Source organism: Crinia signifera, chromosome 12, assembly GCF_055691185.1.
Source record: "Crinia signifera chromosome 12, ASM5569118v1, whole genome shotgun sequence".
Classification (NCBI taxonomy): domain Eukaryota; kingdom Metazoa; phylum Chordata; class Amphibia; order Anura; family Myobatrachidae; genus Crinia; species Crinia signifera.
Window position 1 is genome coordinate 40,526,421 of NC_139228.1, and position 17,800 is coordinate 40,544,220.

General features: G+C 43.8%; 1 protein-coding gene across 4 annotated transcripts in view; it reads right to left on the bottom strand.

The window, feature by feature from the left end:
- SYT16 (synaptotagmin 16) overlaps positions 1-17,800 on the bottom strand; it is a 118,188-nt gene that overhangs the window by 23,157 nt on the left and 77,231 nt on the right. For 3 of the 4 annotated variants that reach the window (XM_083166440.1, XM_083166438.1, XM_083166441.1), the window contains 3 exons: positions 9,644-9,856; positions 7,896-8,068; positions 3,412-3,855 (listed from right to left, as the gene is read on the bottom strand). In XM_083166440.1, the coding sequence (XP_083022566.1) occupies positions 3,412-3,855; positions 7,896-8,068; positions 9,644-9,856 (830 nt within the window). The remainder of the gene's footprint in view (positions 1-3,411; positions 3,856-7,895; positions 8,069-9,643; positions 9,857-17,800) is intronic. The other variant, XM_083166439.1, reaches the window with a different exon arrangement.

Consider the following 17,800-nt stretch of genomic DNA (forward strand, 5'->3'; position numbering starts at 1 on the left):
CCCACAGTGCCAGCAATAAGTATACCCCCACAGTGCCAGCAATGCCCCCCACAGTTCCAGCAATAAATATGCCCCCACAGTGCCAGCAATAAGTATACCCCCACAGTGCCAGCAATGCCCCCCACAGTGTTTCCCAGCAGCAGCATACTCACCATTGATGCTGCTGCCGCGGAGAGGACAGTCCAGTGTCCCCCTGTAGTCACTGATATGTAGCTGCCGCCGCTGCCTTCTTCTCTCAGGGAAGGAGAGTACAGCACACTGCGCATCTCTCCCTCCCTTCACTGTGACTGGGCTACCCGCCAATCAAAGTTCGCGGGCCGGCTCCTGATTGGCTGCCGGCCTGCAAGCTCTGATTGGCTGATGGGCGGCCCAGTCACAGGGAAGCATGGTGAGGGGTAGGAGAGATGCGCAATGCACTCTCCTCCCCTCAGGCTCAGAAGCCAGCGCCGCATACCCCCAGCAACCCGTCTGACTGCCATCCGTCCTTCCAGCCGCGGCGGCGTGACCCGGTGTCCTGCGCATGTGCCGGGGCACGCAGCTGCCATTAACGGCTTCTGGTTTGCGTACCCCCTGAAAGACTAGCGCGTACCACGGGTTGGGAACCGCTGCTCTAGCTGATTTCAGCATAATGGGAGTTATATTCTGGATCAATTGTGTTCTTTTATTAGACACATTTTTGCAATCTAGGTTTAATTAGACTGCCATCTCTTAATTACAGTGTTATGCTGCATCAAAGATGATTGTTTCTATTTGTGTGATATTGTGTGCATTGATTGTAGTCTTGAATGATTTTTGATGTAAAAAATGTTTTATGAATTGGAACATTTGAGATATATTATTATAACGGGTGCCGGATGACTGCCCGACAATCGGGATCCTGACAGTCAGTATACCAACATCAGAATCCCAACTGCCGGTGCTCTGACGGGGGGGTCCCGAGTTACAGGGGCTAATCTCCCTTGTGGGGGTCCACGATCTCCACAACATTTATATCTATATCTACTCCCCTGACCTTACTCTCATGTAATTAACTGTATCTACTATCTCCACAATGATGTCTGGATCTGACTTAATGCAGGCTTGCCGACTTTCAAATGCTCCTCTCCGGGAGAAACCCGGAGAGGAGACTTTCATTACCAGTTTGAGGGGCGGGGCTTGACTGTGACGTCATTAAGCCCCGCCCCCATTACAGGAAATAGTCTAAATCACTGATCTCCATGGAGGGGGCGGGGCTAAAATGACACGAGTGTGTCATTTAAGCTCCGCCCCCTCCTCTGAGATGGGCGGATTGTGGCATTTAAATGCTGCGATCAGAGGGCTCAGAGGGGGGATTTTCGGGAGACTCCCGGTAATTCCGGGAGGGTCGGCAACCCTGACTTAATGCAAGATATTCAAAACTGAGCTCTCGAGTCACAGCCCTGGCCCCCACATCAAATCTTTCTCAAAATTGCCAAGTTGTGTCCCCACCTGACTCCACCTACTGCTTTATTCCTCAGATCGAATCCCTCTGTTAGGCTAAACTTTTGCACTATTGCTATAATATCCCCTTTCTTACCCAAAGAGCCATTAAAACTCTTATCCAGTGGGGTCAATTCGATATGAATTGTGTCGCGAAGAAGCTTCTGGAGCTATCCAATTGAGTGCGCTGTTATGCCTGACCATAGGATTTCTTCTCACAGCCCTCCTGTGGTGTCAGCAGAAATCCGACTAAACCGATGCAGCAATGCCGTTTCCTGCCATTAACATGGTGCAAACAGCATCACAACAGGCATTTAAGTCAGCGAATCCCTGTTCTCGTGTATAAACACCCGGCTTAAGTCACTAAAACCTGCATTCTCCGATATAACAGCACAGTCAAATAAATAACTCTGGGAGCTCCTTCCAGGTTCTATTCATGCCGTGCTGAATTGAATTGACCCCAATGCCTCTTTATCAACTGCATCAACCTCTTAATATATATTACTTCCTGCATTCATCTATCCCCATTTTATTCCATGCTAAATACCACACAAAGACAGATATCTCTATAACTATTTCACATCTACCATATCATCCTGCAAATCCCTATAATGCACTGAACATCACCATCCCATCCTAAGGGCAGTATTCAATGAGAAAAATTCTCCGTGTTTTATGGAGAATTTTTGCTTTTTTCGCCCTGGACGGAGCATTTTGCTCTCCAAAAGTGAAAAAATCTCTCGCCATGCACAGAGAATTTTCTACATTGAATACTGCCCTAAGAGCTCATCTAGAAATACTCTCCCTCACGCAGTCTTAGGGCAGTATTCAATGTAGAAAATTCGCTGTGCATTGCGAGAGATTTTTTCTCTCGCCATGCACTCGCCGTGTTCCGGAGCCTCCTGCTCCCACTATTCAACGTATTTAAGACTCGCCGCCACTCGCGGCGAGTCTTAACCCCTGCAGCGGACGAGCGTCCGCGGCAGGGAGCTGACAGGGAGCCGTGGGACGGTGGCATCCAGGGAGATTAAAGTCTCCCTGGATGCCCCAGAACATATGTGGAGGGTAGGGGGCCCCCCCGGGACCCAGGCAGCACAGGCTGCCCCCCCCTATAGCCAGCGGGGGACCCAGTATTCACTGCACCCGAACGTGCATATTAACTATCGGGTGCAGTGAATATATGAATATCTAATGAGCGGCTCGAGCGCTCCGGCCCCCTGCTGGCTTTTTTTTTTTTTTTTATTAAATATATATTCATGTGCTATAAGCACATGAATAAAAATAACATGCCCCTTCACAGAAAAAAAAACCTGATTTTTTGACACCAAAATTAAAAAAAAAACCCTTTTAGATTAAAAGTTCACATTCCAGCTCTCCATCAAAAGATGGAGAATTTCTACACGGAGAGAGACGGCGAAAATCACTTAGAAAGACGGCGAATATTTCACATTGAATAGGGTGGTTCACTTTTGGAGAGCAAAATTCTCAGTCCAGGGCGAAAAAAGCAAAAATTCTCCATAAAACACAGAGAATTTTTCTCATTGAATACTGCCCTTAGATCCACATCTAACCTGAACAATAACCACCTACAGGTTCCACCTACCAAACTTCTCCTGTCTGGCCACTAATGGAATTCCTTACCAGGCACCTTATTATTAGATCTTGTCCTACTCAGACATAATCTACAAACAGCGATGCACGGTGACAACAGTCCTAATCTCCATTAACAACACCCCCGGTTTTCTGCAACATTGTCACATTCCCCTAATGCCAGTAGCATGTCAATTATGCTGCAAGCAACATTGCATCCCCAGATCTGCTCATGTTTAGGGGTGGCAATGTATATAACAAATACAATTGTCACCAACTATCAGACAGAGACCTTTATATCTTGAAGAAGTAAGATGGAATAAATATCACAACTTGCTGTCTAACGTTGACTCATATACTTACACTTAAGTTGCTCCTTGGCTCCAAAACCAACGTTTTTCTTATTTCTTCATCAGGTTTGATATTTCTTAAAGAGAACAATCTTTCACCCATCATCTTTTCTCGTATCACCTTGCGCACAGCATACAGTCGGAACCGAAGAGCATTGCTACTCATTTCCTCAGGCTCGAGTTTATTGAAGGTAAAGGTTTCATTAAAGACAGGCTGGGCTCCTTTCTGCATAGCGGTCTTCCCTCTCTGCTTCTTGTTTGGCAATAACACAACGTGGACTTGCCATGTGTTTACTCCACTGCGATCTTTATCTGGAATATCTTTGGCTTCCACAATTGTGACAGACAGCTTCTGACTTGAAGGTTTGTAATCGAACACAACATCCAGGTCGCCACATTTGGAAATTGGCACATGGGCAGTGGGAGGCATAGGCATGAGGCTGGGGTCCAGTTGATCCTGGAGAAATGCAGAGGTATTTATTAAATGGTGACTAATAATCCCATCAATTCAGTCATATGTAGACAGCGCCACTCACAGGTCTTTTCATTTAAATAGCAGGGTCATCATCCGTCATAGCAACATTTGGCTATATATAATGATTTATATGCAGTATGTACTATATATATTGTTTAGCGGTACTAGCGGTACACAACAGGTTTAATTACTTGTGTTATTTTACAATTTCCACCTTTGTGATCTAGTGAAATTCACTAGGAGGTTAAAAAAGGTCCCATCCTAAAACCTACAAAAAACAAACACTGATGTGGTACAGAACCTTTAAACAGTAACCCGGGTATGAGTAAAAACCGGACCCAGACAAGACCCGGACCAGACATCTAAATCTGCAGTCCGGAGCTCGTAGTGTCCGGTCCTGGGGGTGTCCTCTCCGGGGGGGCTTCACGTGACAGCTGTCACCAGGGAGAGGAGGAGGGGGAGAATAAAGTTTCCCTGTATGGTCCGGGCATGTAGCAAAAACCGGAACGGTCCGGACCACACGGGGAGGCTATAATCTCCCCTTCCCCATGACCCTGGTGAAAGCTATCACAGGCATCCCCCGGACAAGACACCCCCAGGACGGGACACCCCCCAGACCGGACACTACAAGCTCCGGAATGCAGATTTTGATATCAGGCCCAGCTGTCCGGAGTCTAGTCCGGGTCCGATTTGTACATAGTCCCCAGTAACCCTTAAAGCAAACAGCCGTGCAGCCATTTTTCAGGGGCTATGTCATTCTGCTTACATCTCTGAAAATTGGGGAACCAATCATAAACTCTCTTCACTCGCATTTAACAAAAGTCTAACGCCCCATAGAAATCTATTAGATGGTTTCAGGTACGTCTGTAAACATAGAAAGAAGATGCCATCTTCATCTGCTTTAGCATAGCGTTATCTGACAACTAATGTATGCTACTAGATCCCCATGTGATCTGGTTGCATGGCCTGTTAGATCCAATTGGCTGCAACTGTCCAATATGGAGCCAACTTTAGGAACAACATATCATAAACGGCTCTCAAGCAGAATGTATCCAACACTTTGGGGCAGATGTATTAAGCCTTAACAAGAAAGAAATGCAAGGGTGATAAAGAGAGATAAAAGTCCAGCCAATCACCTGCTAACTGCCATGTTAAAGGCTGTGTTGGAAAAAAGTCAGTAAGGAGCCGATTGGCTGGATGTTTATCTCTCTTTATCACCCTTGCATGTATCTCTTGTTAAGGCTTAATACATCTGCCCCAATGCTCTTTCACAGTCATTTGTTTATGGAAAACAACATGTACTGTACAGTAGGACCAGTATTTCTACCAAAATAGCTGGGCAGCTCTTCCTAAGTTATATTGCAGCCGCGAGAAAGGTTCTTATTGCCATTTCTCTTGGATCCCGAGCCCACACATTCTCTAGCAGTATTTTTGCAGATGTACATTTGTAGTGTCCAATTATATTTAATGCTTGTACATCTATTCTGCATGTATACAAACCACTTGGCAATCTTCCTTACGTAATTACAATACAGAAATAATTGGAGCGTCTGATAATATAATGCTATACAAAATGTAATTGGGATAATTACACAATTCGGTGCTCGATGTTATAATTATACTTATTTAACACTGCAGGCATGAAGTATTTATAAGAAAAATGAATTGCAGAATCTTGGCTGAGAAACATTATAGGCCACTGATCGCACCACTCTATAGCAGAGAGTCTAAAAGTACTTTGTATTCGTTGGGCGCCAGATTGATGATGTCACGGTTTCCATGGGTGACGGGTAACTTTACTAAAAGTAGACTAAATAGGATTATGTGTTAGCGTGAACTGAGGGCAGGTTGTTCAGTAAACAGAGATGGTGAGATGGTTCTGGAAGGGAAGTTTAGCTGAAGAGATCATCTTTTCCTAGAAAATGTAGTTATCTTTGTTTGAGTTGTGTGCTATTCATAATGAATGAAATCTGATCAAGTAAAAGCCATACAGAGAAGCTGTGGAATTGTATATAGCAGCAGTATAAAGCAGGCATTACCATTGGCTAAATTAAACAATCTCAGGGGCTGACACAAAGGTAACCGTATACTAACTGGGTATGCCCACAAAGAGAATGCATGAATATGGGCAAATGCAGAACTGTATGTATCTGACACTTGCACCTCAATATTACTGGAAGGGACAGAAAAGGGGAAGACATGTGCAAGCATATGTAGGCCAAGGACAGTACAGGAGGGACATGATCACACTTGTAGTTCGTCAAGCCCCAGCATACCTAGTGGTTTGTGATGTCAGTGCTTACTGGAACCTGCAGGGCACCGGGAAAGACACTTTAATGATAGAAACTGTGTTACTCATCACCCATAGCCCCAGGGGTGTTTGGGAAGTCAATGGTAAGTTTAATAGTAAATAGTGTAGGCTATCAATAACCTAGTGCTGGTAACAGACTGTTCTAGTGTTCCTCCTATTGATTCGTAATGAGTGCATAGTGCACTTGCAAAGTCAAACCCCCTTGTTTTGCATGTAACTATAACCCTCGGCAATGTAGCACCTCTCATTACAGTCAGGGTGTGCAGTCTAGGCCCTGCCTCTCTTTATATAGTTCCTCCTATTGGTTAGTATTCCAGTCTGTTACCCATGGTGTTAAGAAAGCTTAGATGGGCTGTATGTGTTTGTGTGTGCACACATGCGCATGGGGGGGGGGGGGGCTTTTATATTATAAATAATTGTCTTTTAGTTAGGTGAAGCTATAAACAGTACCCAGGCATCATTACACTGTCATACCCTCCAACTGTACCGAATTTGCCGGTACAGTACTGTTTTTAACGGTCTGTACCGAATGTATCCAACTCCTCCTGGCTCCAGGCTGTCAGTGGTGCGCTCTCCACCGGCCAAGCACACGTTCCCAAGGTTGCATTGCGGGTCCCGGACCAGCGTGCAGCGCGTCATAATGTCATGACGCACTCAGGGGACAGGACTCTGGGCGCGAAGTGCAGCAGAGAGAGCTGCTTGAGGCTGAGCACAGCGTGGAATGCGGCGGCCGCGGGACCCGGATCATCAGTTGCAGCCAGCGGTGAGTGGAGGCTGGAGCACATAAGTTTTATTTTATCAATCTCTTCTCATTCTTGTGACATGTGATGGCTGTTGGCATATTAAATAAGTAATTAATTTATTTTCAATGTTCTACCTACAAAATTCTTTTTTTTTTGCATTTAAAATTATTCATAAGTTATTGTAGGCAGAACATTGAAAAAAAATATTTATTCAAATTTGTGACATGTCACATTAAAGGAATTCACCACAACAGCACTTAAAGTGCTCCTTAACAGTTAAGGAGTAACACCTTTATAAAAGAAAAAAAAATGGCCAGTACACATTTGGAAAGGAGGCATGACCACGCCCCATTTACCCATGACCACGCCCCGTTTACATGTGGCCACACCCCATTTCTAAATGTGTATCGATTTCTGCCCTTCAGATGTTGGAGGGTATGGCACTATTAGTTACAAATGTAATATACCAAAGCTATACCTCTCCACATGGCCCATCTCAGGAGGTTGAATCCTCCCTATCTAGATTTCCTTCTTGATTTATGATTGCAATCAGCTGTATTGATATTACTCAAATGCCATAGCTCAACACCGGTGACGCCAATCATATGGAGGTAAATCCCGATAGAGAGCAGTTTGTCCCTCCTGCTGGAGTGGTTCATGTTAGGAGGTATGCACAATCCTATAGATATAATATACACCCTGCTTTCCCCAAAACCACCATGTGTAAATTGCTTCACCCCCCCCCCCCCCCCCCGCCTTAATTTGGCCCAGATTGGCATATCTATGCTTCATAACGTACCTCTTCAGAGTCCTGTATTTGCATAGCAACAGAATTTAAACAGAAAATGGTGCAGTTGACACTTTCACTGTAATTTGCGCATGCGCAGTAGAGGTTAGCCACTAGAAATCCACATACTTAGTATATCCTTTCACATTGGCAATGAGTGGGCAGCAGACAAATGTCCTACCTCTGGACTCCATCCAGATGAGCTGTCCGTAGCTTCAAAGCCATTGTTGCTGAATGTGGTCTCCATCTCCAGCCTTGAAGAACTGTGAAGTTCACCAACCACCGATGCCGGGCCAGAGTGAATCGACACATGTTCATCTTCATTGTACGATTGGTAACTTAAAATATCCAAATCTATAAAGATGAAATGTGTGAAAAGGATTTGGTCACACATGTCAATATACAATAACCTAAATGCAGGTTCTAGTCTTTATATATGGAGGTTCACTCACTTTTCTCCCTTTTATCAATGAATATGTTCTCTGGTTCTAGGAAATTCATAACGTGTAAAAATGTATTGTTGTTTTTTTTTTAAAGTACAACTCAAAAAGTTAATGTGCATTTAATGGCCAGCATTTAACTTATTAAACCTCAAGATGAAATGCTAATTTTTTTGCCTGTTTAAAACCTATTCTAATAGCTTAGAGGTACAAGGCCTCCATAGGTTCTCTTGGGTTGGGATCATTTGGTCTATTGCATTATGGTCGAAAGTCATTAGGTCGAATCCATTAGGTCGACATGCTAAAAGGTCGACATGACTCTAGGTTGACATGGGAAAAGGTCGACATGATTCTAGGTCGAAAGGTCATTAGTTCGACAGGTCATTAGTTCGACAAGGTCATTAGTTCGACATTGTCTATGTCGACATTCACAAGGTCGACATGAGGTTTTTCACTGTTTTTTTACCTGAATGTCAACACAGTCGACATGGACTCAGTTTAAAGTGCACTGCATCCGCTCGCTATGCGTCGGGCACGGTGCCTCGCTACGCTCGGCACACTATTTTATTCTCCCACCACGCCCTAGTGGATGGTAGGGCATGAAATACCGCCTGTCGGCACATGTTGGCTCAAAAAACAGTTAAAAACTCCATGTCGACCTTGTGAATGTCGACATAGACAATGTCGAACTAATGACCTTGTCGAACTAATGACCTGTCGAACTAATGACCTTTCGAACTAGAATCATGTCGACCTTTTCCCATGTCGACCTAGAGTCATGTCGACCTTTTAGCATGTCGACCTAATGGATTCGACCTAATGACTGTTGACCATAATGCAGTAGACCAAATTACCGCATCCCGTTCTCTTCTACGTGGCCAAGGTAGCCTACTTGCATTCTGATATTTAGTGTAGTGTAAGTTTTTACTTTTTTAGATTAATTAATTTTGCACAGTCCATGGGCCTGGTAAAACGTTGTGTTGATGATGATTATGAAAGTTGCATGACTTTAATTGATCTTAATGCTACAGTGGATTTGAAATCCCCTTAAAATGTAAGTGTACCAACGCATCTTGCATTTACCTCCAACCCTAGTTAGATATAGGTGTGCGTGCCATCACAATAATATATCTGTATCAAAGACATTAGATGTAAATTTACAATTTTAATTTCTCTGTCCCACACCCCCCCCCCCTTAACATCTCCCCACAAAAATGAAAATATGCTAAGAAAACAAATAAATGAAAAAATAAAATAAAATCACAAATAATGATAAAAATAACTCACATAATACATGACAACACATTAAGACATTTAAGAGGTTTCTAATTATAAATAAAAGAAACACTTGGAAATTAAAAATAAGATGGAAAACAGGTCAGGGGACAGTACAGTAGATCAACTGAAAGAATGTAAAAAAAAAATTTTGTTTTCATGCTCCAAAAATGTTAAAATGTTGCAGATTCAAGCCAACATTTGAAAGCAGTACCTTCACACTCAGAAGCTTCTGTACTCAGCTCCTCGTGGTTTGATAGCAAGCGGCTGAACTTTTGTTTGCTCTCAGTGCCGACCTGTGTTGCCTTTTCAGACAGTGTGGAGCGAAAGCTCTGAGAGCGCGACACTGATATTTGGAACTGTTTAAACACTTCTTCATCACTGTCGGAAGATGTAGTTAGCTCCTCATCTTCCCCATAACTGTTCACTAGGAAAGATAAAATAAATGGTCTAGGCATTCCTTTTGGCCCAAAATTAACCAATCAGATCAGATAGTTTTTTGACACTATGGGGGTGATTCTGGTATATCCCGCATAACTTAAAATTTCGCAGCATTGCAGGTTCTCTAAACGCCTCCCAGTACTCGCACGAACACCTCCCCCCTTGCACATTGGGGCAAATCATTCGATGGTCGCCGACTGCTTATGCGCTGTCGTGAAACATCGCTCCCCTGAGCAAATGCGCAGTTGAGCCATTAGTTCAGAATCACCCCCTATTTGTGCCCTATGATCATCTCTCTCTCCTAGCTAACTGAGAGGGATAAGGCTTGGTGGATTGGACACCATAGTTTGCAGTCTTCTGACTTAGACCATTCTACTATATGACCATTATATCAATCCATTACCTGTACATGCAACTGCCTGCACTGCAGCTGCAGTGAAACTATGGGGGAAATTTACTAAAGGAAATTTGTAAAAATATAGGTGTATTTGTATCCAGAAATACACTTATTTTTGACATTTACTATCCCGAAAATACGGCAATTCGTATTCGTATTGATGTGCTATCAATACGAATATGAATTGCCGTATTTTTGGGATAGTAAATGTCAAAAATAAGTGTATTTCTAAATACAAATACACCTATTTTTTACAAATTTCCTTTAGTAAATTTCCCCCTATATATCCAAGCATGCCTTGGCATTATTTCAGCAAGACTATAGCAGGGGATGCTGGTATGTGTAGTTCCACAGCATCCAGAGCAAAACAAGCTGTCTACCTGAGGTGAAACATACTTAAATAAATCAGTATACAGCGATATCTCAGTGCATCTAAAGTTTTTAAACATTTCTATCCCAATAAAAACCAAATACTGAAAAAAATAAATAGGAACATAGATCTCACCAGCCAAACAGAACACATCTCCAATGTCTCAGAATTGACGCATGAAAATCTTTAAAACATATACAGCATCTCTCAACAGAAGTAGAACGTCTATCACACTGATTTTTGTTGAAACTAAATTCTGGGTTTACACAGACAGTGGCGCCCTGACGTTCAAAATCCCAATGGATACTAGTGAGTATTTTAACCCTAACCGACCCCTCCCCCAACCTGACCCTAACCCTGGAACTTACCATTGTGATCCATCAGGATTCTTACTGTTGGGATGCCACTAACAGCATTGTAACCATCACAAGGTCAACCACTGGGATCCTGCATGCCTTGAATAACATGTACCATCTGCTGCTAAACAATAACTAGGGCCACTGATAGTAGGAATACATGCCCTCTAACATTTGAAGGGCAAAAACCAGGAACAACCCCCCCCAGCAATGGTTTATAAAAGCACCCCCCTGGTTCCTGTAAGGGTACTTACTCGGACCCTCCGCCGGTATTAGTGGACATTAATTATGTTTCTTTTGTAACAATTAAAAAACACATTCAATATGCAGTGTACTAAAAACGTTTTTCTCAGGAGGGCAGGGTTAGGAGGGCCCGCCAGAGATATCAGTGTACCGGGCCCCAAGATTTCTGTTGCCGCCCCTGTATGTCACTGCCCAGCGACACATACCTACACTGATGATGCTGGATGTAACAGTTCTGGAGGATTAGGTTCCCAGCTGTAGAGCCCACATTGCTTCTGCCTGCCTTAAAACTGTTCCAGCAATCTTTTGAACCTACAGATGGAGTCATCCTCATCTAGCCCTTTATTAGGTTTAAGTGAGTAATGGGATTACTCTGCTAATCCCCTACTGTATTGTTCTATGTATTGTATTGCAGCTGAGAACAATAGGCCTTGGTGAGCCATAACACACCATGGCAATCCTGAGATGGCTAGATGAGGATGGCTCCATCTGTATCCCCATTGCATACCTTCCAACAAAGGACCTACTAGAAGCAGGACATTGCACGTGCCTGAAATTTTGGGGACATGGCATAGCGACAAGGGGGCATAACAAGGGTACCACTCCCTGTTTCCGCAGCTTTGGGGGCAGGGCCAGTGATTCTGTTAGCTGCTGGCCATGCCCCCAGCACCTTTTGCTGCAGGAATAGATGCTGTGCGCATGGGTCTCATCACAGGTGACAGGGGGGACTACCAACTGCACCCTCTTGTGGGACACTGCTGGCCCCAAGCAGGGCATGGAAATGCATACCTCCCAACTTCTGTGCTGATTAAATAGGGACACTTGCGCGACGAAAAGAGGGTGGGGCGTATGCAAATGAGGGTGTGGCTTATGCTAATTAGCCTCAACCTCATTTTCATACGAGAATAGACGCTGTGCGCATGCGCACAGCGTCTATTCTATTAGATTGGGGGGTCTCCCAACTGCCACCCCCGCAGCGGGACAATGCCTGCCACGAGTGGGACAGCGGGACAGGACCCGAAAATCGGGACTGTCCCGCTGTAATCGTGACAGTTGGGAGGTATGGGAAATGTCCCAAAAAAGGGTCAGTCCAGCGAAAAGTGGGACAGTTGGGAGATATGCCATTGTCATTTTAATAAAGGGTATGGTGTGGTGGGTTTTAATGTACTTTTTACCAAATAACCAGCTTCATACACAAGACAAACATAGGCAGATGTCACAGACCTACACAGATCTGTCAGCATGCTCAGGCCGCAGAGCAATCAAATAAATACAAAGCAAAACATGCTTGTATAGAGGCTCATCCACAATCAGGTTGAATTATACTTCTAGAGGCCTTATAAAAAGGTAAAGATTAGGGACAAAGATCACTTAGCATTTTTTTATGTCAATACGGAGGAGTATTTTTAAGTCAATAAATTGAAAGTTGATGACTGAAAAAAAGAAATCCCACTGTTTAGCTCAATTAGTGATAAAACCTGGAATGAAAAGATGGCTTTTTAGATCTCCAGTTGTTTTGTGTAATCCATGTAAACTAAATCAAATGTATTTTCTCTGTTACATCACCCATGGCAACCGCATTCACAGTAAGTGCCCAGCACCATTTCCATGGAAACAAAAAGCCATTGACATAACTTTAATTTTGTGGCAACTAATCTCAAGCTTCCGTTGTAAATACAAATAAATAAGGGCAATTGAATAAGAACTACTAAGATTCAGATATAGGGTTTAGTACTGTAAAAGCAAAACGCATAAATGAACAATATTTTGCTTGTTTATGTTGCTAAGTCTTAGCACAATTGCATGATAAAGTAGGAGTCTGTTAACCCTTTCGATGGAGGAGTGCCAGCATCAACAAGGTTCTAAATTTTCCAATAAAATAAATTCTTGGTTCCGGGGCGTGGATCCGACGAGAGGACACACTTTTATCAGTTGAGAACATCATCAAAACACTGCGTTTGCATAAGACCCCGGGCCCGGATGGTCTTTCGGCCTCTTATTACAAACTACTCTAATTACCCCCCAGGTAATTCCTCATTTAGTCTGGTTATATAACTCAATTTACACAGGCCAACCCGCCCCTGCCTACTTTAACGAGGCCCGAATAATTGTTATACTAAACCCAATAAGGACCCTAACTTAGTGTCCTCCTATAGACCCATTTCTCTCCTCAACCAGGATCTAAAGATTTTTACTAAACTCATTGCCTCACGCCTTCAATCCATTCTCCCCTCCCTCCTGTCACCTCAACAGACAGGGGGGGGGGGGGGGGGTTATTCTAGTTCACTCTTTCTGACAAAATCCTTCTTAGATGGACAAAACCATGTGCCCTGCAGGTGGGGCAGATGTTACTTGTGCAGAGAGAATTAGATTTGGGTGGGGTTTTACTTCAAAGTGAGATCTATATTGCAATGTAAAAATAAAGCAGCCAGTATTTACCCTGCACAGAAACAAAATAACTCACCCAAATCTAATTCTCTCTGCACATTTTACATCTGCCTCCCCCTGCAGTGCACATGGTTTTGTCCATCTAAGAAGGATTTTGTCAGAAAGAATGAACTAGAATAAGGCCCAGGGTTTCTGAGGAACAGGCACTCAATACATAATGTTAGGTCGCTGATAGCGGCCATGTATAAAACCCACCTCACTCAGTCCAGGCAAATGATTGGGTACTTGTGTATTATCACGGCGATTTATTGGCCGATTTGCGGCCGATTTCCTGACAATTTTTTGGCTGTTTTGATCTGCGATGCAATTTTGCGGCCGATTTTCGGACGATTTTTTGCAGATTTTCGGCCATTTCCTGATGATTTGCATGTTATTCCATCCTTGCACACCCCCAGGTACTATGCGATGGTATGCTATGGTATGCGATGTGATTTTTGGGAAAATGCCCCTGATTGTACAATTAAATATCGCGTAGCAACGCATGCCAGCAAGTGGCATGCGATGTGTGATTCGCAATGTTAAATGCACCCCCATTGTTAACGCCACCCCCACTATCAACGCCAACCCGAAGCGTGGCGAGCGCAGCGAGCCCGCGAGGGGCGGCGGTACGCGTCCTCTGACCTTTTCATACCCCCACTATCCACGTCGGCGTGGAGTTGATTATAGATAGTGTGGCGAGCGCAGCGAGGGGACGCGGATTACTTTACATGTATTCCTGCGCTCGCGACACTATCTAAAATCAACTCCACGCCAACGTGGATAGTAGGGGTATGAAAAGGTCGGAGGACGCGTACCGCCGCCGCTCACCACGCTTCGGGTTGGCGTTGATAGTGGGGGTGGCGTTAACAATGGCGGTGCATTTAACATTGTAAGCACCCATCAGGGTGATTGTACAATTACAAATGGAATCGCTTCGCATGGCATGCATCACATGCCAGTATATTGCATGCGATGCACTACGATGGAAATCGGGGGTGTGCAAGGTGTGCAATGATGGAACAGCATGCAAATCGGCTGGAAAAAGTGAAAAATCCTTGTCCTTAGCTGTGATGCGGATAAGGCTTTCGATACTTAACGGCCCTGCTTCAGACTCAAAACTTCGGTCCTGAGTTTATTCATGGCTTTCAGACCCTGTATTATGTCCCCTCCGCATTCCTCCCTATTAATAACTCAAACTCTGCTCCCTTTCAGTTATTCCGGGGTACTCGTCAGGGCTGTCCTCTGTCCCCTCTGTTGTTTGACATGGAGCTTGATCCGCTTTTAAGACATTTTTTTACTCATTAAGAGTTGGAAAGGTATTTAGTTAGCACATACTGAACTTAAGGTGTCGGCTTTTGCGAATGACCTGTTTCTCTACAGATCCAATCCAAAACAGGCTATCCCTGCTATAATCCCTATATTATTAGAATATGAAAAAAAAGTGGGAGGTTTCAAAAAAATCTACTCCAAATCAGAGGCGTTGGCATTTTTCCCGGAAGCAAAATTGGGTTGGGGCAACTCTTTTCCTCTTAAATGGGCTCCCAAAGATGGAATTACGTACCTCGGCATTAAAATCCCAACACACCTCTCCAATCTGTATACACGAAACTTCGGCCCACTATGGTCCAAAACCACAGCCGACTTCGCCAATTTACCCTTATCCTATGGAATGGGATCATTCGTCAGACTGCATTTAGGTCTACAGTCATTAGGTCGACCCCACTAGGTCGACTGGAAGGAAGGTCGACCTGACTTAAGGTCGACATGGGCCAAGGTCGACATGACTTAAGGTCGAATTTGCATAAAGGTCGACATGAGGAAGGTCGACTGGTCATAAGGTCGACATGGGTTTTTCACTGTTTTTTTATCCGAATGTCGACACAGTCGACATGGACACAGTTGGCAATGAGAATCGGACCCTCGCATCGCTCGCTTCGCTCGCCATGCTTCGGGCACGGTGCCTCGTTGCGCTCGGCACACTATTTTATTCTCCCACCACGCCCTAGTGGATGGTAGGGCATGAAATACCACCTGTCGGCACATGTCGGCTCAAAAAACAGTGAAAAACCCATGTCGACCTTATGACCAGTCGACCTTCCTCATGTCGACCTTTATGCAAATTCGACCTTAAGTCATGTCGACCTTGGCCCATGTCGACCTTAAGTCAGGTCGACCTTCCTGCCAGTCGACCTAGTGGGGTCGACCTAATGACTGTAGACCTAAGTTCATTCTAATAGATGACCGCATCCCTATCCTATATAGGCAGATGTTACATATACAAAATGATCACCTTTCCCTGCTTTTTGTACATACTACAAATGCTACCAATTATCCCGCCTAAGGGAGATATTGCTAGATTTAATAAGGAGCTTTCTAAGTTCCTATGGTCTGGACCGTGCCCACGGATATCACTATTTAAAATGCAGCAGAAAAGAGAATTGGGGGCCTCAAATTGCCATGCCTCAGAACATAAGTAATAGCGGCCAACTATCGCATTGCGATGGACTGGATATCTGGTACCGACACTTATGCTAACTTTTTTGAAGAACAGTGTTTTGTTCCTGATGGATGTACATTTAGAATATCAGAGGCCTCAAGTATGTTGCAAATCTTCGAACAGTAGATTCCTTGATCATCCTGATCTACACGGGTTTAAAAGATAAATATCCTCAACTTCAGATACCATTTTACCAATTTGTTTATGTACAGGTAAAGAGCTATTCCCAATCTGTATTATCATTGTTCGGGCCAAATGTTAAGCCTTGTGCTCTTGGTAGAATCTTACAAGCGTGGTTAGATACAGTAGTCCCCTCTTGACTTCTCATATATATATGACCTCTGCCGTAAGTGTATAGCGTTAGACCAACCTCATAGGGGTCTCTTAAAGTGGAAAAATTACTTCCCTGAACTGACCAGGAAAACCATGCTGACAGCATATCTCTAAATAAAAGCCTAGTGTCTACCTCCTATTTGGAGATGCACCAAAAGCTCTTGCATTTACCTATTTTAATTCCGCACTGGAGGAGCCCCTGACGCGAATTGCTACAAATGTGGAAGACCTAGTACATTGTATGTGGACCTGTACCATCATACAGTCACTTTGGTCTGAATTTCAGGAATATATTAAATTGACCCTTTGTATAGACTTCACCATCTCCAAATCTTGGGTATTTTGGGGACGGTATTCCTCCCCAGATCGGCAAAACTTTTCCCCAGGGACTCGTTTACTGCTTGTCAAGCTGGCAGCGACTATTAAAAAAACTATATTGTCAGAATGGATTTCCCCGTCCCCCTCCTCAATGTCTTTGGCCTTGCCTAGAATATCTCAATTGTTCACAATGGATTGGACAGAAACCTCAACCTAAAAGGAAAAATTGACTGCTAAATTCTTTCATACTTGGCTGCCATATATCCTCACCTTATTTCCCCCCCTGCCCCCTGAAAGCCGCCCTTAGAAATTCTTTCTCCAATACCACCAGGTACCTCACAGAATCTTTGATTAAAGACCCTCCCTTCTGAAAATGTTGTTGATGATTGCTATATGAATGCACTGTTGTGTTCTTAGTTGTAATGCTGACCACACATAATGTACTGTCAGTTAATTTTGTATGATCTTGATCAACCAGTTTGATTACTTGTCTCACTTGCAATGTACTTTACTTCATTGATTCTCCTGTCAATAAAAATTTTTGGGAAAAAAAATTATTTCTCAATTTAGAGTATTCTGTATTGCTGGGTATTTGTCCTTCAAGTGCTCTTCAGCTGAGAGGAACTAGGAAAAACTGGGACAATGAACTGGCGATCATTCAGCAGGGTAATCACCAAAACAGTAGAAGAAAGGGAGAACCACAGAGCTAAATAGCAGGTTACATACAAAGGTCAGGGTTGTCAGCACTTGCAATGACTGGAATCCAATAACAGACCAAAATAGTATCCAAAAGTTCATCCACTACGTAGAAGTGTTGTTGCTTGAGCACCACTAATATCTGGGTCACCCGATCACGACCCTTTATTAGGCATGATATTTTTTAGCAGTGCTAGGGTAATAGGGCCGGATAAGACCTTTAGAGGTTCTCAGCACTTGAAAGACTTTGGAGCCCCCCAATATAGTTAATTATAACTAGAGATGTGCAGGCT